The 20,846-nt window shown below is 45.0% G+C and overlaps 1 protein-coding gene across 2 annotated transcripts in view; it reads left to right on the forward strand.

The window, feature by feature from the left end:
- The window catches only part of ZFAND4 (zinc finger AN1-type containing 4), a 118,007-nt gene extending 98,034 nt beyond the window's left edge, over window positions 1-19,973 (forward strand). Inside the window, exons 9-10 of one of the 2 annotated variants that reach the window (XM_030203434.1) lie at window positions 3,814-3,931; window positions 19,022-19,973. In XM_030203434.1, coding sequence (XP_030059294.1) covers window positions 3,814-3,931; window positions 19,022-19,157 — 254 coding nt within the window. In that variant the 3' untranslated portion in view covers window positions 19,158-19,973. Of the gene's footprint in view, window positions 1-3,813; window positions 3,932-19,021 lie in introns of those variants that run through there. The other variant, XM_030203435.1, reaches the window with a different exon arrangement.
- Window positions 19,974-20,846: the final 873 nt, after the last annotated feature.

Below are 20,846 nucleotides of genomic sequence, written 5' to 3' on the forward strand. Positions count from 1 at the left end.
CGGGAAACTGGATCCGGGTTCACCCAAACACTAGGCAGGCAGGGTGTCCATGGAAACTTAGCTTGGCAGGAAAGAGGACACAGGAGCTACATACAAGCTAAGCTCAAGGGAATGGGAATGACAGATACGCTTGCCAGAGGAAGGATTAGACTGGAGCTACAGTAGCTAACAGATAGAAAGGAGAGAAATGGCTGCAGCATCAGCTGCTAACCAACCTCAGACAGGGAGCAGAGCCACTGAACAGGGATAACAGAAAGACTAGAAGCCCACCGAGAATAATATACACAGAAAGGCTGAAAGCCTACAGGTCAGAGAGATACACCCAGAAAGGCTCGAAGCCCACAGAAGGGCTGGAAACCCCCAGACCGCAGTAATACACCCAGAAGGCCTAGAAGCCCACAGATAAGAGTGATATACACAGATAGACTGGAAGCCCTCAGAGCAAAGGACACAGAAGGGCTGGAAGCCCACAGAACAATAGACACAGAAGGGCTGAAAGCCCACAGAGCAATAATACCCTGAGCAGGAAAGCAAGAAGCCCACAGGTAAGTAGTAGACTAGGCAGAAAGCCTACGAGCAATAATACCCTGAGCCAGAAGGCAAGGCCCACAGGTGATAGTAACTAGCAAAGCAGAAGAGCTGGAAGCCCACAAGAAAAGACAAGGAAAGCTAACTGTGCAAACAGCACATTAACCTTGGGACCTAAGGCACTGCGGAGGCATTGGCAATGCAAAGGCCCTGAAGACTAGAACACCAGTTCCTTAAGAAGGCCCTGACAGATGAGGTCACCCCTTCAGGCCACAGGCAGGGAGCATACAGAAGCCCAGAGAGACCTAACCCACACCGGTGTAGTCTAGTGAGGTAATTAGTGTCAGGCTGGAAGCAGCCAGCCCACCCAGCCTGAGACAGAGCTACCTCAGGAACAGCCCACTGAAGTACAGAGAGGCCCAATACACACAAGTGTAGAGTAGTGAAGCCATTAGAGCAGCCAGCCCACAGAAACAGAGATAGAGCTAACTCAGGAACAGTATACTGAAGCACAGAGAGGTTAAACCCACACAGGTGCAGTATACTGAGGCAATCAGCGCCATGCTGGAAGTGGCCAGCACCCAGAGACAGAAACAGAGCCAACTCAGAAGTAGACAGAAACCAGCACAGACACTGATTCCCAGAAATAGGATAAGTCTGAGGGTGGTCATGACCACAGACGTGACACTTGGTCCCTCCATGAAACGAATCTTCAGATCAGTCTCCTGGAGCTCCGGTCAATCTGGAATGCTCTAAAGGCTTTCAAAGATCAACTGTCCCATCAAATTGTTCTAGTTCAAACAGACAGTCAGGTTACAATGTATTACACCAACAAGCAGGGTAGCACCAGATCTCGCCCTCTGTGTCAGAAAGCTGACCAGATGTGGCTTTGGGCACACCGTCACGGCATGTTTCTCCAAGCTACTTATCTGGTAGGCGTAAACAACGGTCTGCCGACAGACTGAGCAGGATAGTGCAACCTCATGAGTGGTCTCTAAATATGGGCGTAGCCCTCAAGATCTTCCAAGCATGGGGTACCCCCTCGGTGGATCTTTTTGCCACTCAACTCAGCGGCAAGGTCCCTCAGCTCTGTTCCGTGCTCCAGGCCCACAACAGACTAGTGTCAGACACCTTCCTTCTTTACTGCGGGAAAAGCCTTCTGTATGCTTATCCTCCCATGCCTCTAGTGGGAAAAACGTTGTTGAAACTCAAGCAAGATTGCAGGACCCTGATTCTGATTGTGCCCTACTGGCCATGGCAGATATGGCTCCCTCTTCTTCTAGAGTTGTCCTCCGAAGAACCGTGGAGTGTTTTCCGACCCTCATCACTCAGAACGAGTGGTCGCTTCTACATCCCAACCCACAGTCTCTGGCTCTCACAACCTGGATGTTGAGAGCCTAGAATTCGCTTCCTTGGGTCTGTCGGAGGGTTTCTCCCAAGACTTGCTGGCTTCCAGGAAACATTCCACTAAGAGGTGTTATTCTTTTAAATGGAGGAGGTTTGATGTGACAGGCCATAGATCCCCTTTCTTGTCCCTTCTACACTTATCTGAGTCTGGTCTCCAGACCAACTGCGGAAGGGTTCACCTTAGTGCAATTAATGCTTATCATCAACGTGTAGAATGTAAGCCTATCTCTGGACAGCCTTTAGTTTTTCGTTTCATGAGAGTTTTTTTTTGTCAAATCTCCCTGTCAAACCTCCACCGGTGTCATGGGATCTCAACGTCATTCTCACCCAGCTGATGAAAGCTCCTTTTGAGCCACTGAATTCCTGCCATCTGAAGTACTTGACCTAGAAGGTCATTTTCTTGGTGGCTGTTACTTCAGCTCGTAGGGTCTGTGAGCTTCAGGCTTTAGTAGTGCATGCACCTCATACAAAGTTTCATCACAACAGAGTAGTCCTCCATGCACCCTAAATTCCTGCCGAAGGTGGTGTCGGAGTTCCATCTAAACCAGTTGATTGTGTTGCCAACGTTTTTCCCCATCCTCATGCCCACCCTGGCAAAAGCAGCTTGCACACCTTGTACTGCGAGAGAGCATTGGCCTTGTACATGGAGCGGACTAAGCCCTTCAGACAGTCCGCCCAGTTGTTTGTTTCTTTTGATCCCAACAGGAGGGAGTCGCCATCAGTAAACACACCATTTCCAATTGGCTAGCAGATTGCATTTCCTTCGCTTATGGCCAGGCTGGGCTGACTTTACAGGGTCATGTCATGGCTCATAATGTTAGAGCCATGGCTGCGTCAGTGGCCCACTTAAAGTTAACTTCCATTGAAGAGATTTGCAAAGCTGCGACCGTGGGCTTAGTCCACACATTCACATCTAATTACTGCCATGAGCAGGATACCCGATGTGACGGTCGGTTTGGACAGTCAGTGTTGCAGAATCTGTTTGGGGTCTCAAATCCTACTCGACCCTCCTAAGCCTGTTATTCTGTTCCAGGCTGTACCTTCATCTAGTTGCGTTTTGTTTCAGGTTAATCTGCATTTAATCCTCACCGTTGCGAGGCCCAATTGACCATTGTTTGTTTTAGGGATTCCCTACTTGTGAGATTGTAAGCCTGCTTGCCCTTGGAGAAAGCAAAGATAGGTACCTGTAGCAGGTATTTTCCGAGAACAGCAGGCTTCACCTTCTCACAGTCTTGCCCACTTCCCCTTGGAGTTGTTTTCTTTATAACTTATTTCATTTTCATGCTGTTGTATTTAACTGAGGAGACACGGATGCGCTGTGGGCAGGAAGGCGCTCTGCAGATATGCAGTGAGGCACAGCACGTGCTCCAGAAGGCTCTCAAATTTTTAGCTGGCTGGTATGCCGATTCCGGGGTGACGCAGATCATCTACCCATTTGTGAGAATGTGAAGCCTGCTGTCCTCGGAAAATACCTGCTACAGGTAAGTATCTTCACTTTTTCGTGCCTGCTTCCCCACACAAACTTGCCAGAGTCTGCAAATGGAGGAGCGGGGAAATGTGCCAGTTTCACACTGTACTTTTCAACTTGGTTTTGCTCTTCTTGGCTCTTATCTAGTTTTCATCAGAAGAATTACTTTTGAAAAGTATAAAATACGACCTTTTTTTTTCTCAATTTTTATAGAAGGATAAAATTGAATGTCTGCTTGTTTGCTTGTAATGATTTGGTATGCAGGGAAGATGTTTGTATTGGCCTTTTTTCTGTGTGATCCGTTTTGGAAATAGTGAAGTTAATTTATTGACAAATGTAAAAAATTAATTTCCCAAATATTAACTGAAAATAAAAATTGATCAATTGGCATTGCTGTTCATCTCTGACAGGGGATGGCACACTTATTCTCCCCCCTATGAAGGCTCCCATTCAAGCAAAAAAGAAAACCTCAAAATACTGCTTTTTTTGTGGCAAGAAGACTGGATTGGCAACCAGTTTTGAATGCAGGTAGGCTTTATATTTACACTGTTTACCAAAACTGACATAATTTTTAAAAAATGTTTTTTCTTTGGGCTTTTGAGCTAATGTGCTCAAAACAGTTATGAGGGTCCATAGGCCCTGAATACATCCACAAATTGAATCTGGGAATACTTTTATTTTTCAGTATGTGCTACTACATTTAAAAGTAACCTGGCCAGTTAAATAGCTTTTAAGTGCCTAACCGAAGATATTCAGCGAGAGATAACTGGTTCTCCAAGGGCAAGCAGTCCATAATTCTCAGAATTGAGAAACGCGATCCCATGTTTCCCGGTCCGGAGCTTTTTAACAAGCTTCAAAACAGATTTGTGGAGTGTGAGCCACACTCCACTGCGCATGCGAAAGTGCTTTCCCGCCCGCCAGGAGTTAGGAGGGTTTGTGAGAATATAAGGCCTGCTTGTCCTCAGAGGATACCTGCTACAGGTAAGTGTTTTCGCTTTCTCCGAGGACAAGCAGGCCATAATACAATTAGGGTATCCCTAGCATCCAGGCTCACCGAAAACAACAAACATTGGTGAATTGTGCTTCGCAATTGGTGGTGTGCTGGATCGAGCTCACGAGAGCCATTTATTTTTTTAATAATTTTGGGAGCTCGTTAAAAATTTGGGCTCGTTGTGCTACCTCTTGGTGTCCTCCTTCTCTGTGGCTCGCTAGGGCATCTCTCACCACGGCAAGAAGAAGAGGCGCTGCATTGCGTGGGGAGCAAGGATGTTGGATAAAAAGAGGAGATGGGGTGCCGTTAAAAAGTTGAAGCCAATTAGGTAGGTCTCTGTTTTCCCCTTCCCTGCATAGCTGTCGTTCTGCATACACTCAAAGCAAACAAACCTATGAGCTGCTGCACCCATGTTGTCGTACTTTATTTTTGGTGGCATTTTTATTTAATCTCACTTATATTTCAAACATGCCAGCTGTGCATACGGATGTACACAGAGGAGTTATAATAACGGAATAACGTTTCATAGGTACAGTAGTAATTTGTTGTAGATCATAATCGGTGTGTCATTCGGAAGGGCTGATTATAGGGACACCCTAGCACTGTTATATTTGTTCAGAGATTTTTTTTGCCCTGGTAAAGGGGCCACTAAAATAGACATATTATGAAAATCAGATGCTCCACATTCAGAGTTTTTATCTATCTATTTATTTACTTATGACATTTCTATATATCCCACATTAAAGATAAATTATGTTGAAACCTGGGAGCATTTAAAATCCTTTTTTTTTTCCCTGTGCCTACATCAAAAGAAAAAATTGGCATGTGGGAATTTGCTCCTTTTATTTTGTGGATTGCAGTGATATATTATAAAAATGCACTTTCCTTTTTTTATTACTATTATTTCACAGAGCGGTATTGAATAATGGAAGGACTTCTTTCATGCAGAAGTTCTGCACAGTGTCGGTCTAAATGTGCCAACATTGTCCAGCTCAGCACACTATTAGCTGCCAAGTTCATACAAAATTAATTCTGTTCAGTGGAAAATAAGTCTTTTGGCTCAGGCTGCCTGCTATGTGAATATTCCATCATTGTTTCATTATTGCTACACCGTGAGGCATATTTTCAAAGCACTTTGGGAGGCTAAGTTCCATAGGTTTCTATGGAACTTTGGGAGGCTAAGTGCTTTGAAAATAAGCCTCCATGTATTACATATTATGGGCATTTGCTTAGAAAATAACAATAAAATAGAGTGGAGGAGTGGCCTAGTGGTTAGGGTGGTGGACTTTGGTCCTGGGGGAACTGAGGAACTGAGTTTGATTCCCACTTCAGGCACAGGCAGCTCCTTGTGACTCTGGGCAAGTCACTTAACCCTCCATTGCCCCAGGTACAAATAAGTACCTGTATATGTAAGCCGCATTGAGCCTGCCATGAGTGGGAAAGCGCGGGGTACAAATGTAACTAAAATAAAAAAATAAATAAAATTTTGGATGTATTCTGTAGAAGAAGTTGTTTAAATTTGAACTGTATATCACTGGAGTCATGTGATGTACTGCATGATTTGTGCATAAAAGACTGCAGGAAGTTTAGGGATTAAAAGGCTTGTTGAAGTACTTAATTGTACTTTTGGATGGCAATTTGCCTGCCGTCTGCACTGGTGCAAAAACAGTGGGTGCTTGTTAGCTGTAGTCCTTAAATTAGTTTTCAAATAGAAATAAATTTGAAGATTGCCCAAGGAAGCAGTACCCACTAGGGCTGTACCAAATATTCTTGAGAAGTCCCGGCATGCTGCTCAGAGCCAGAAACAAGCAGTCGGAGCAGCTGCAGTCTATTTATTAGGCTGGTGGGGCTCAACATACCTGCCAGCAAAGGTATGCCTAGTGTGCTGGCATGGGGGGAGGGAGAGAGGAATGCACTCCCTCACTCCCCTGCCCAGTTGCAGGACTGGCTACACCTTGAGAGAGAGCCTGTTTAAAATTTCCCAGCATACCACTGCTCGCAATAGCGAGAACAGTACTTGGATTAACCTGAAAACTATATACAAACGGAGTGAGAGTGTAGCCTGGAACAGAATAAAATGGGCCTAGGGGGATGGAGTTGGATTCAAGACACCAGACAGATTCTGCAAAATTGTCTACCCGAACCAACTGTCGCATCAGGTAGCCTTCTCAAGGCAGCAGTGGGATGTGAATGTATGGACAGAAGACCATGTCACAGCCTTGCAAATTTCTTCAATGGAGGCTTGACTGCAAGTGGGCTACCGACACAGCCATGTCTCTGATATTGTGAGCCTCGACATGACCAGTCCAGGCATAAGCGAAAGAAATGCAATCTACCAGCCAATTAGAGATTGTGCATTTCCTGATAGCAACTCCCATCCTGTTGGGATTAAAAGAAACAAAAGCTGGGTGGGACTGTCTGTGGGGCTTAGTCTGCTCCATGTACTAGCCCAATGCTTGCTTGCAGACATAAGAACATAAGCATTGCTATACTGGGACAGACCGAAGGTCCATCAAGCCCAGTATCCTGTTTCCAACAGCGGCCAATCCGGATCACAAGTACTGGCAAGATCCCAGAACAGCAAAACAGATTGTATGCTGCTTATCCTAGAATATGCAGTGGATTTTCTCAAATCCATCATAATAATGGCTTATGGACTTTTCTTTTAGAAAATTATCCAAACCGAATCCAAGGTGAGCAAGGCGCTGTCGCCAGGATGGGCATGAGGTCAAGGAAAGAATGTTGGCAAGACAATCAACTGGTTCAGATGGAACGTCCAAAACCACTTTTGGCAGGAATTTAGGGTGCATGTGGGAGGACTACTCTGTTGTGATGAAACTTAGTATAAGGTGCATCCACTACTAAGGCTTGCAGCTCGCTGACCCTACAAGCTGAAGTAACAGCCACCAAGAATTACCTTCCAGGTCAAGTACTTCAGGTGGCAGGAATCCAGTGGCTCAACAGGAGCTTTCATTAGCTTGGTGAGGACGGTGTTGAGGTCCCATGACATTGGTTTGACAGGCGGGCTTTGACAAAAGCAAACCTCTCTTGAAGCAAACAACTAAAGGCTGCCCAGAGATGGGCTTACCCTTGACACGTTGATGATAAGCACTAATTGTTTGAGACCAGACTTGGATAGGTATAGAAGGTATTCAAGCAGGGGTCTGTGTAGGGTAAGAAAGAGGATCTAGGGCCTTGCCCTTATACCAGACAGCAAACCTCCTCTGCTTGAAAGAGTAACACCTCAGTGGAATCTTTCTTGGAAGCCAGAAAGACCTGGGAGGCACCCTCTGGAAGACCCAAGGAAGCAAATTCTAGGCTCTCAAAATCCAAGCTGTGAGGACCAGAGACTGAAGGTGGAAATGCAGAAGAGATCCCTTGTTCTGCATGATGAGGGTTGGAAAACACACCATGGTTCTCCAGAGGATAGTTCCAGAAGAAGAGAGAACCAGATCTGATGAGGCCAATAAGGTGCGATCAGAATCATGGTCCCATGGTCTCACTTGAGATTCAGCAGAGTCTTCCCACAAGAGGTATGGGAGGATACGCGTACAGAAGATTGGTCTTCCAATGAAGGAGGAAGGCATCTGACGCTAGTCTGTCATGGGCTTGGAGCCTGGAAAGAATTGAGGGACCTTGTGATTGAGTTGAGTGGCAAAGATCTCCCAGGCAACGCCCATGTTGAGAGATCACTCGTGAGGTTGCATAACCCTGCTCAGTCTGTCGGCCAGGCTGTTTTTGCCCGGCTGATAAGTGGCTTGAAGGAATTTGCCATGGTATGAGCCCAGTGCCACATCTGGACAGCCTCCTGACACAGAAAGCGTGATCCGGTGCCTCTCTGCTTGTTGGTGTAATACATGGCAACCTGATTGTCCATTTGAATGAGTACAATTTGGTGAGACAGCCGATCACTGAAAGCCTTTAGAGCATTCCATATCTCTCGAAGTTCAGTAGATTGATCTGGAGATCTGTTTCCTGGGTGGACCAAGCACCTTGAGTGTGGAGCCCATCTACATGAGTTCCCCAACCCAGGAGAGATGCATCCGTTGTCAGCACTTTTAGTGGCTGAGGAAGTTGAAATGGAAGTCCCAGAGTCAAATTGGATCAAGTGGTCCACCACAACAGAGAGCGAGCAAGCTCTGGGGACATTTCGCTTTATCTCTGCTGAATATCCCAGTTAGTGGCTAACTGGCTAGGCACAGATATTCAGTGCCAACCCGACTATGTTAAGCAGTCAAATAGACCACTTTGACTGCTAAAAAGTTAACTGAATATTGGCATAGCTGGTTAATTTTTTAGCAACTAAAATATACCAGGATATTCAATGCCGGTTGCTGGAAACAGCCTGGGTTTAAAGCCGGTGGCAGATGGCAAATGCACTTCTTGCCCAAACTGAATAATCGGGCCCATTGTATTTGAATATTGGGTTATGTGGCAAAATGTACACAAAGAATGTTACCTGTATCAAAGCACTGACATAGGTTATGTGCATTATTGGCCTGTTAGTTGTGCACATGCTTTTTGTAAATGTAAGTTGTATGCAGAAATTTATAACATGACCTTGGAATGTTCTTTTTTTTCTTGCTGCACAGGCTTATGCATGCATTTGCTATGCATGCACATATTTACGTGTGCATTATGCACATAAATGTTTAGAGCGCTAACATTTGCATGCATAAATGCCAGCATGCCACTTAAGTGCTATTCTGCAAATACCCACAACTTGCATTGTGGGTATTTGCAAGGGGGTGGACACAAGAGATGAGCATGTTTGGGACATAGGCAGAGCTCCCACTTATGCATGTAACTTACAGAATACTATAAGTTACATGTGGTGCAACTTCATTTAGGTGCTTGCACTTGTGATTGTGCTTAAATGCTAGGTGCTTTAATACCTGCTTACACTAGTATTCTATGAAGGAACATAGGCCCTACATTCTTTATAGATTAGGCTTCTACCATGCACCCTACAGACACCTATTCTATATGCCCTATTAAGCATTGCCTCCATTATGACTTTATGGAGTTAATTGGGATTTGAGCATGTGTAACATGTTCTGCTCAAATAGCCTGAGATATGCATTAGTAAAAATATGTACAGAGAAATCACAGAGGTGGAGAATAAGTGGAGCAGGGGTGAGACTGGATGGCACTTAAAATGTGTACTTTTCAGAGAACAAGCCATCACAAATAGAGCTCAAAGTGGAAAGTTTCCATTAGCTCTAGAAACCTGCATAGCTTTTGACTTGAAATATATACAACACTTCCTGCATGACACCATCATGCGTGGTCACTTCTGTTTTTCATGCACCTTGTAAGATGCATCTCTTAAGTCCTTGGTTTTTAATTTTGATTTGGTTTGGTTTGGTTTTTTGGTCTTTTTTTATTTTTATATATATAATTTTTTTTATTGAGTTTTTAATACTTACAGTGGGGGAAATAAGTATTTGATCCCTTGCTGATTTTGTAAGTTTGCCCACTGACAAAGACATGAGCAGCCCATAATTGAAGGGTAGGTTATTGGTAACAGTGAGAGATAGCACATCACAAATTAAATCCGGAAAATCACATTGTGGAAAGTATATGAATTTATTTGCATTCTGCAGAGGGAAATAAGTATTTAATCCCTCTGGCAAACAAGACCTAATACTTGGTGGCAAAACCCTTGTTGGCAAGCACAGCGGTCAGACGTCTTCTGTAGTTGATGATGAGGTTTGCACACATGTCAGGAGGAATTTTGGTCCACTCCTCTTTGCAGATCATCTCTAAATCATTAAGAGTTCTGGGCTGTCGCTTGGCAACTCGCAGCTTCAGCTCCCTCCATAAGTTTTCAATGGGATTAAGGTCTGGTGACTGGCTAGGCCACTCCATGACCCTAATGTGCTTCTTCCTGAGCCACTCCTTTGTTGCCTTGGCTGTATGTTTTGGGTCATTGTCGTGCTAGAAGACCCAGCCACGACCCATTTTTAAGGCCCTGGCGGAGGGAAGGAGGTTGTCACTCAGAATTGTACGGTACATGGCCCCATCCATTCTCCCATTGATGCGGTGAAGTAGTCCTGTGCCCTTAGCAGAGAAACACCCCCAAAACATAACATTTCCACCTCCATGCTTGACAGTGGGGACGGTGTTCTTTGGGTCATAGGCAGCATTTCTCTTCCTCCAAACACGGCGAGTTGAGTTCATGCCAAAGAGCTCAATTTTTGTCTCATCTGACCACAGCACCTTCTCCCAATCACTCTCGGCATCATCCAGGTGTTCACTGGCAAACTTCAGACGGGCCGTCACATGTGCCTTCCGGAGCAGGGGGACCTTGCGGGCACTGCAGGATTGCAATCCGTTATGTCGTAATGTGTTACCAATGGTTTTCGTGGTGACAGTGGTCCCAGCTGCCTTGAGATCATTGACAAGTTCCCCCCTTGTAGTTGTAGGCTGATTTCTAACCTTCCTCATGATCAAGGATACCCCACGAGGTGAGATTTTGCGTGGAGCCCCAGATCTTTGTCGATTGACAGTCATTTTGTACTTCTTCCATTTTCTTACTATGGCACCAACAGTTGACGCCTTCTCGCCCAGCGTCTTACTGATGGTTTTGTAGCCCATTCCAGCCTTGTGCAGGTGTATGATCTTGTCCCTGACATCCTTAGACAGCTCCTTGCTCTTGGCCATTTTGTAGAGGTTAGAGTCTGACTGATTCACTGAGTCTGTGGACAGGTGTCTTTCATACAGGTGACCATTGCCGACAGCTGTCTGTCATGCAGGTAACGAGTTGATTTGGAGCATCTACCTGGTCTGTAGGGGCCAGATCTCTTACTGGTTGGTGGGGGATCAAATACTTATTTCCCTCTGCAGAATGCAAATAAATTCATATACTTTCCACAATGTGATTTTCCGGATTTAATTTGTGATGTGCTATCTCTCACTGTTACCAATAACCTACCCTTCAATTATGGGCTGCTCATGTCTTTGTCAGTGGGCAAACTTACAAAATCAGCAAGGGATCAAATACTTATTTCCCCCACTGTATACAGATATTATCAATACTGCAAAGTATAATACAGCCATTAAACAATAAGCTTTTAAATCAGGAAATCAAGAAAATATTTTCTTTATATAACATGACTTCCTTAGACCTCAATATGGAAGATAAGGGGGGGTAGGAATATAGTGAAGTTTAAACATAATATATACATAAATCATTATAATTTTAATTATGGTTCCGTATTCCTTTCTTCTTTATTACTCTACAGATTTCTTGCTGTCTAGGAAGGTCTGAAGTTGGTTAGGCAAATAATAGACATATTTTATCTGATTTAGTCTAATAATACATTTACAAGGGTAAGCCAGGAGAAATGAAGCCCCCAATTCCAAAACTTTTGGTCTCATAGAAAGAAATATTTTTCGTCTTTCTTGAGTAGACTTAGTCACATCTGGGTAAAGCCAAATTTTTTGACCAGCAAACAAACGATCAGTAGATTTAAAATATAAACGCATTATTGCATTTAAATCCTGCTGAAATACAAGTGAAACAATTAATGTCCCTCTTTCCGTTACATCTTCAATTGATTGTTCCAAAATATCTGTGACGTTTTGCAGGTCTATTGACTTCTCTGAATCTATTTTTTTCATTGTAGATGGTATATAATAAATTTTATTTAACGGTGGAAACACTTCTTGGGGAAATTTCAAATTTTCTTTTAAAAACCTGCTAAACATGTCATTCGGGGACACTGGTCTTTTTTTATTTTTATTTTTTTTGCTTTCACCCTCTACAACTCCTAGTTTGGTTCTGGTTCTGCAGCTGTCTTTTAAGTTTTCTTATATTTTTCTGTGCTTGCCATTAGAACATAAGAATAGCCATACTGGGTCAGACCAGTGGTCCATCTAGCCCAGTATCCTGTTTCCAACAGTGGCCAAGCCAGGTCACAAGTACCTGGCAGGTCACCAGTATCACTGCATCTAGGCAATTTGGGACAATTTTTGGCTTCAGCATTAAGTCATTTGACTTTGCTTAAGTTATCTTTGTTTTTGGGCATGTCTGCATGTCCCAGAAGAAGACCCCCCAAAAATGTAGATAATGTGGCAAGTCCATATTAGGAGCCAATAGACATCATTGGTGCTTGCTTGCTAAGGCCTGGATCACGAAATGTGCGTGAAGAGCATACTCAGAAGTCTCTTCTGTTCATCTGATCCCAATCCAGAGGCATTGGTCCCAAGAGTTGCAACAGGAGACATTGATCTACAACATCAAACATTGATAGGCTGCATAGGGATGAGGCATGAGTCTTGCTTGAAGAATGATTCTTCCACTTTGGTTCAATGCACAGTAATGGTACCAATGTGAAAAAGCATTGAATTGATCCTGATCGGAAGGCAATGCTGGGAGCTTAGACATTGTCAACTGCCATATAGGGTATTGTTATACGATATGAGGATAAGCCAGTGTGAGGGGTAGTGGAAGGAGCACATGCAACCAGGGTGGGGAGGAGGGAAAGGGTTTGGGGGTAGAGGAAGGAAGGAAGTGAGGGGGGTGGCTGCTAGTAGGGTAGGAAATAAGGATGAAAATGGTGGTCATAGTGGACATAATGGCAAAAGTTTAGTTATATGCTGTTGTGATTCCTAAGTAATATGGCTGAAGGTTTCCCTAGGGTGCCAAAAACCCTTGCACCTGCCCTGGCATTATGCTGCACACCTTCAAGGAGCATTTTAATTTTACTGTTTTAACGTGGCAAGGTCCATGTGATTCTTAAGATTACATTGCAGTGACTGCTACATCGAAATGATGGCATTCAACTAAAAGGCCATTTCAGGATGAGCATTTACTGGAAGTTCTTAGAACTTGTATCTTCAAATGAAGTGGTTCCAAAAATTACTGCAGAAGTATATGCTGTCCCTAATATTGCTAAGAAGGAAAGTTGGCAAAGGGCGGCTAGGACAACAAGAAGGGCTGGTAATATAATGATGTTTATCTGTGATGTACATCAGTGGAGGCAGTGCACACAATTCTCTCTCATGAATAGTCATTGTGGATATACTAAAAACGTGATTGGCTGGAGTGCCTCCAGGATCAGGTTTGGGAACCACTGATGTACATTGTAATGTTTTGACTGGAAAACTTTAAAACAAAGGCCACATCAGAGAGAAAATTACTACTACTATTAAACATTTCTATAGCGCTACTAGACTTACGCAGCGCTGTACAAAATACGTAGTATAATGTACACATGGAAGCATAGAATAATGCTTGAATTGATACATGCAAGAAGATACGCTCTTACCAACTCCTGTCAGTTAAACTAGCTATAACAAAAGTAAAACCCATAATGCAGCATTACTGCTCACAAAATTCAAACACTTATTAATTCAAATATTTTTCTATAATGGATAGAGGGAAAGGAAGTTATTTAGAACTGGGTTGAAGTTGTCCTGTTAATTCTCTCCAAAGACAAGCAGGCTGATCTATTCTCACAAGTGGGTGACGCCAACCTGCGCCCCCCGGTCCAGGGCTTATGATTAGCATAAGTAGAGCTTTGTGGAGCGCAAGACACGCTCCACCCTGCATGCATTTATTTATTTTATTTATTAGGAATTATTTGCCGCCTTTTTGAAGGAATTCACTCAAGGCGGTGTACACTAAGAATATATCAAACATGAGCAATAGGCAACTACAGCAGTAAAAATATTCAAGTAACAATACAAAATATGGCATGGTATACTACTTGCAATGACAACACAATACGTAATAGAACATTATAATTGGTAGTGAAGGGTAAGGCAAATTTGTAACATATAGATGAGTAAGAAAGTAGGAAGAATTTGAAAGTAAGGTGACTGATTTGAAGAAAGTTGCACACGAGGTCAGAGAGATGGTTAAATATTATCTCAGTTAGGCTAGCAGTGGATAAACATGTCCCGCTGCAGTATGTGCAGCCTGAGTCAGTCTCACTCACACACACAAGGATTAACAAGTTAGTTATTTCTTCCATTAAAGGCTTGGTTGAAGAGCCAAGCTTTCACCTGCTTCCTGAAGTAGAGATAGTCTTGTGTTAAGCGGAGCCTTTCAGGCAATGCATTCCAGAGTATGGGGGCTACTCCGGAGAAGGCTCGCTTGCGGGTATCACATCGTGTAATGTCTTTTGAAGAGGGTGTAGTTAGTGAAAGTCCTTGGGAGGACCTTGATGTCCTTGACGGTGAGTGGAGGATCATCCTATACTTCAGATACTTGGGGCCATTTTCTTTCTTGAAGATCAGACATAGAGTTTTAAATTTAGCCCTGTATTGTACTGGTAGCCAATGAAGTTTTTGCAAAAATGGTGTGATGTGGTCACGTTGCTTGCAACCTTCTATGAGTCTTGCTGTTGCATTCTGAATCAACTGGAGCTGGTGCAGGCCCTTTCTAGTCAGACCATTGTATAGTGCATTGCAGTAATCCAGTCTTGATGTTACCATGGCATACACAACTGGGATAAGATTTACATTCTCGATGTAAGGAGAGAGGCAGCGTAGCTGTCACAAATAGTAGAAGCAGCTCTTGAAGGTTGCTTGGATTTGGGGAATCAGAGTAAATGTTGAATCTAACTGTATTTCAAGGTTCCTGACTGAGTGCCTTCCCGCCCGCCATGAGAGTGTGGTCTCCTCAGTTCTTTTTCTACTGCAGTGAAGAGAAGGGGGTGTTTTTTTGTTTGTTTGTTTTTTACCGTCTCCTCACTTTCGCTCAGTTCAAAGAGCTTTTTTGTGCCTTTCGGCGATTTTTATTTTTATTTTTCCTTTTTTGCGTTCCCCATGTGTGGAACCCCCTTTTTTTGCCTTTTCCTTTATCTTCTAGTTTATTTTGCCCGCTTTAAAGTTTCCTTTTTCCTTGTCATGCAGCTGTTTTTAGGCCTCGACTTCAGCCAGGATTTTTTTCACTTCCTTTTTGCCGTGTCTTGCCCCTTTTTCAGGTATCATCGCTTCATTTATTTTAGCCGAGGAAGGTTTTCCTTCTATGTCCACGAAAGTTACCAGTGGCTTTAATCGTTGTAGCCGGTACAATCGGATGATTTCTGGGAAAGACACCCGTTCTTGGTGTCTTCAGTTTCTTGACCCTAACCATAGCCCAGCTGTGTTCTCTGCCTTCGTATGAAGAAGAGAACCCAGTTTTCCAGAGAGGTTCAATGAGAGAGGATTTTTGGAGCCAAGTCCGGTTCCTCAATATCGACATTGAGGTTGGAGGCGTCAGCATAGACAAGCTTTTTGCACTGGCATCTGGAGCGTCAATAAGCATTGCTGCTACTAGACCCTTGGACACTGGGAGCAGTGAAGCTTCAAGTGGGTCTCCACCTGCTTCGAGGCCTTCTGCTGTGCAGGGCCCCCAGGACCGTCCAGTGTCGGACCCGACCCTGAGGCAATGTGTGGATTTGACATCATCCTCGGCACCGAGGAGCCTCGATGACAAGCTTCGGGCAAAGACCATGAAGCATTGACATCGATTGCCCTCGACGCATGGTGCCAGGAGCTCCAGGACGTTGAAGGATTCAGCACCCGAGAAGTGTTGGTGCCGGGAGGACCGCTCCCCCTCCATACAGGAGGTGCCGATGTGTCCGTCTCCCAGCAGCCAAGACCCAGCTCCTACATCAACCCCGGCAGCTCTGCAACCTGCGCCTGAACAGGCACCCCAGTCTTTTCCGGTGTCAGCCCTCGAGCATATCTGGGCCTTGCTTCCTGAGCTGCTGGATGACCTTCTCAACAGTGTGCATCGGGGGTGCTTGCGCCTAACCTGCTTCTTGTTGTGGCTTCGCTTGGCCATCAGCCTGCGGTGTGGCCTCTGATGCCACATGCAGCACCGGTGTCAACTGCCTCCCAAGCTGGCACTCCCTTGATGTCAGTGGGGGAAGCTTCGTCGGAATCGAGGCAGAACTGACTTCTCAATGCTGTTCTCAAGGACAATGCTCCTCTACGTCAAGGCAGGTTCGGTCTCGACACTCCACCAGGAAGTGTTGTCTGACACCAAAGAGGAGTGCTCATGGGATTCAGAGGAAGATCCAAGGTACTTTTCCTCAGATGAGTCCTCTGTGTCAGGAGGCTGACCAGATGTAGCACTGGGCTCACCACCGTGGCATGTTCAAGCCACTTATCTGGTGGGCAAAAACAATACCCTACCGACAAACTGAGCAGGATAATGCAATCACACGAGTGGTCTCTCAATATGGGCATAGCCCGCAAGATCTTCCGAGCGTGGGGCACCCACTCAGATCTTTTTGCTACTCAGATCAACCACAAGGTCCCTCAGTTCTGTTCCAGGCTTAAGGCCCACGACAGATTAGCATCAGGTGCAGTGGTGTAGCTAAGGAGAGCCACGGGGGCCCGGGCCCTCGCAAATTTCATCTGGGCCCCTGGTTTTTCTGGTGGGGGTCCCCAACCCCTTCCAGCCGGTCTTCTTCAGCGCCGCTGTGTTTGCTGCCCTGCTCTTCTTTCTTCTTGCTCCTCCTGTGCACGCCGACGCTCCTTTACATGAATGCGGCTGCACCAGAGACCGGCGCTGAAGAAGGCTGCGGCTTGCGGGGGCCACCAAAGGTATTTTGTTTTTGCGGGGGGGGGGGGCGATGAGGAGGCGAGGCGGTATGGGGGCGGTGGGCTGGCACTCAAAAACTGCCCCCAACCTCGGGCTCTGGCCCCCTCCCACCATGAGGTCTAGCTACGCCCCTGGACAGATGCCTTTCTCCTCAGTTGGGGGACATGTCTTCTGTATGTTTATCCTCCCATACCTCTAATGGGGAAAACTTTGTTGCAACTCAAGCAAGTCCATGGAACCATGATTCTGATCGCCCCATACTGGCCAGGGCAGATATAGTTCCCTCTACTTCTGTATTTATTCTCCGAAGAACTGTGGAGATTGGAATGTTTTCCGACCTCATCACGCAGAATGAGTGGTCTCTTCTACATCCCAACCTCCAGTCTCTGGTTCTCATCTTGGATGTTGAGAGCCTAGAATTTGCTTCCTTGAGTCTTTTGGAGGGTGTCTCCCGGGTCTTGCTGGCTTCCAGGAAAGAATCCACTAAGAAGTACTATTTTTTCAAATGTAGGTTTGCCATCTGGTGTGAGAGCAAGGCCCTAGATCCCCTTGCTTGCCCTACACAGACCCTACTTGAATACCTTCTATACCTATCAGTCTGGTCTCAAGACCAACTCTGTAATGGTTCAACTTTGTGTAATTAGTGCTTATTAACGTGTAAAAGGTAAGTCCATCTCTGGACAGCCTCTAGTTGTTCACCTCATGAGAGTTTTGCTTTTGTCAAATCTCCACCTGTGTCGTGGGATTTCAACATCGTTCTCACCCAGCTGATGAAAGCTCCTTTTGAGCCACTGAATTAGTGCCATCTGAAGTACTTGACCTGGAAGATCATTTTTTTGGTAGCTGTTACTTCAGCTCGTAGAGTCCGTGAGCTTCAACTTAGTGGTGGATGCGCTTTATGCTAAGTTTCATCGCAACAGACTAATCCTCCGCACGCTCCCTAAGTTCTTGGCTGAAAACGGTGTCACAGTTCCATCTGAACCAATCAGTTGTCTTGCCAACATTTTTCCCCAACATCATACCCATCCTGGCGAAAGCAGCTACCATACCTTGGATTGCAAGAGAGCATTGGCCTACTACATGGAGCGGACCAGGCCCCACAGATAGTCCGCCCAACTTTTTATTTCTTTTGATCCCAACAGGATGGAGGTCGCTATCGGGAAACACACCATTTCTGATTGGCTGGCAGATTGCATTTCCTTCACTTATGCTCAGGCTGGGCTGGCCCTAGAGGGTTATGTCACGGCTCACAATGTTAGAGCCATGGCTGCGTCAGTAACCCACTTGAGGTCAGCCTCCATTGAAGAAATTTGCAAGCCTGCGACGTGGTCTTCAGTCCACACATTCACATCACACTACTGCCTTGAGCACTATACCTGATGCGATTAGTCTGTTTTGGCAGACGCTGTTGCAGAATCTGTTTGGGGTTTAGAATCCAACTCCACCCACCTAGGCCAATTTTATTTTGTTCCAGGCTGCACTCTCATTCAGATTGTATATAGTTTCAGGTTAATCTGTGTCCTCGCCATTGCGAAGCCTAATTGACCAATGTTTGTTGTTTTTGGTGAGCCTGGATGCTAGGGATTCCCCACTTGTGAGAGTAGATAAGCCTGCTTGTTCTCAGAGAAAGCAAAGATACTTGCCTGTAGCAGGTGTTCTCAGAGGACAGCAGGCTTTATATTCTCACAATCCCTCCCACCCTCCCCTTGGAGTTGTCTCCTTTCTTATTTTTACTTTTTGCTGTAGTATAAAACTGAGGAGACTGCGCTCTCGCAGCGGGCGGGAAGGCACTCGTGCATGAGTGGTGGAGCGTGTCTCATGCTCTAGAAGGCTCTACTTATGCTAAACGTAAGTCCTGGAGCGGGCAACATGGGTCGGCGTCACCCACTTGTGAGAATATAAAGCCTACTGTTCTCGGAGAACATCTGCTACAGGTAAGTATCTTCACTATTCTGATAGAGGCAATGTAGGTAGCACCTATAATTCAGTGATATGTATGCAATGATACTTTCCTATAAAGGGCTGATTTTGGAGACACAAAGGGGTGAACTGACCTTGCTTTCTTCTCTTGCCCACTAAGGTGTGGAAACAACTTCTGTGCAAGCCACCGCTATGCAGAAACCCACAGCTGCACATATGACTACAAGTCTGTGGGAAGGAGGTATCTCCAAGAGGCCAATCCTGTGGTGAGCGCACCAAAGCTTCCAAAAATCTAAGTACATCTGCTCTTCAAGAGGGACCCCTCGTTGCCAAGATACAAGGATTTACCCAGAGTACATGTATTTTGCCTGCACCAAACTAAAGATTTGCCAAGAAGTGCAACCACACAGTGTTAGAGGTTGCTGATTAATAATGCAAGCACTGCTGTAGTTGACATCTTCTTTATTTAGCAAAATCAGATGTTCAACGGGTAGTTAAAAAAACAAAACTTTTACACAATGATGATCTAACTTTTTGTTATTGCACGTCTTGTGTTTGTGTTATAGTGGAAAGACTCCATCAGTAGACAAGTCTTTTTAAAAGATGCACTTTACCAAGTTTAACTTTTGCTGTGTAAGCAGATGTCAGGGTGTTAGAATGGGGAGTGTTCTGATATGTCTCCAGTGGCCCCATTTTCTCTCTGTTTTTAATTTTATTTCATAAAAGGTCTTTTAACTTATTTCACTAAAATATTTCCCTCTGCTAGAAGCAACACTTTGTTTCTATTCTCAATATAACATGAATGCTCTGTCCTTCACAGCTCATCCACCCAGTTGGCATAACATGCACAAACCCATCCAGTATAGGAAGGAATCATATCATGTTAATCACATAGATGGGTTCTAGTTCTGAAATCTTAATTTTTATATGGCAGAGAAGGTTTTTGTAAGTGGAACATTCCCCCTTATTTACCATTGAACACCAACTTCCTCTCCTTCCTTCCCACACACACTTAACATTTTTGTAATCCTAGATTATCTTTTTTTTACAAACTTCAGAAGCCTGTTTGTTATGCTAATATGTTGAGTTATCTGATACAATTAAAATAAATATTCCATTTTATGATTCTAGTGCTTTTGTATGTTTTTAACTTGATTTCAGCAGTGAAGATGCAAAACCTATTGATGTAACCTTAAAGGTGTCCATTTAGTCATAGGTGGTTGGTGACACAACTGTTTGGGGAGGCTAAAGGGGGTGGGGTTAGGGGTGGGGCTTACATCCATAATTGTCTGACAACACACAGAAAAAAATAAGTAAAAATAAAAGTCACAATTAACACCTTTTATTAAATGTAGATATTAGTTCTCAGAGGACAAGCAGGCTGCTTGTTCTCACGACTGGGTTGACGTCCACGGCAGCCCCCACCAACCGGAACAAAACTTCGCGGGCGGTCCCGCACGCAGGGCACGCCCACCGCGCATGCGCGGCCGTCTTCCCGCCTGTGCGCCACAGTTCCCGCTCAGTTTTTTTCTATTCCGCGCTGGAGAGAGACGTGTTATCGTCTCTCTCTCTGTCAGCCCTGAAAACTGGAGTTTTTTTCTCTTACGAACGCGTTCGCGTATTTCTTTCTTTCCTTTTCCTTGTGTTTAAAAAAAAATTTTTTTGAGCCCCCTCGTCGTCTTTAGCCGCGAGGGCGCCTCGTTGCGGCCTTGTGGCCGCGCGGTCGTTTCTTTTTCGGGTGTGCTTTTCACCGCCACCATCGACGACTTTGACTTCGCCGACACGATTTTTCCGTCGATGTCCTCGAAGGTCCCGAGCGGATTCAAGAAGTGTTGTCGGTGCGGCCGGCAGATCTTGCAGACCGATACCCACGCTTCGTGCCTCCAGTGCCTCAGGCCAGAGCATAATACCAAGACGTGCACCTTGTGTCTTGGCTTACGGAAGCGGACACAGGTGGCGAGGCAAGTTCTTCGGGACCGTCTTTT

Source organism: Microcaecilia unicolor, chromosome 5, assembly GCF_901765095.1.
Source record: "Microcaecilia unicolor chromosome 5, aMicUni1.1, whole genome shotgun sequence".
NCBI lineage: Eukaryota > Metazoa > Chordata > Amphibia > Gymnophiona > Siphonopidae > Microcaecilia > Microcaecilia unicolor.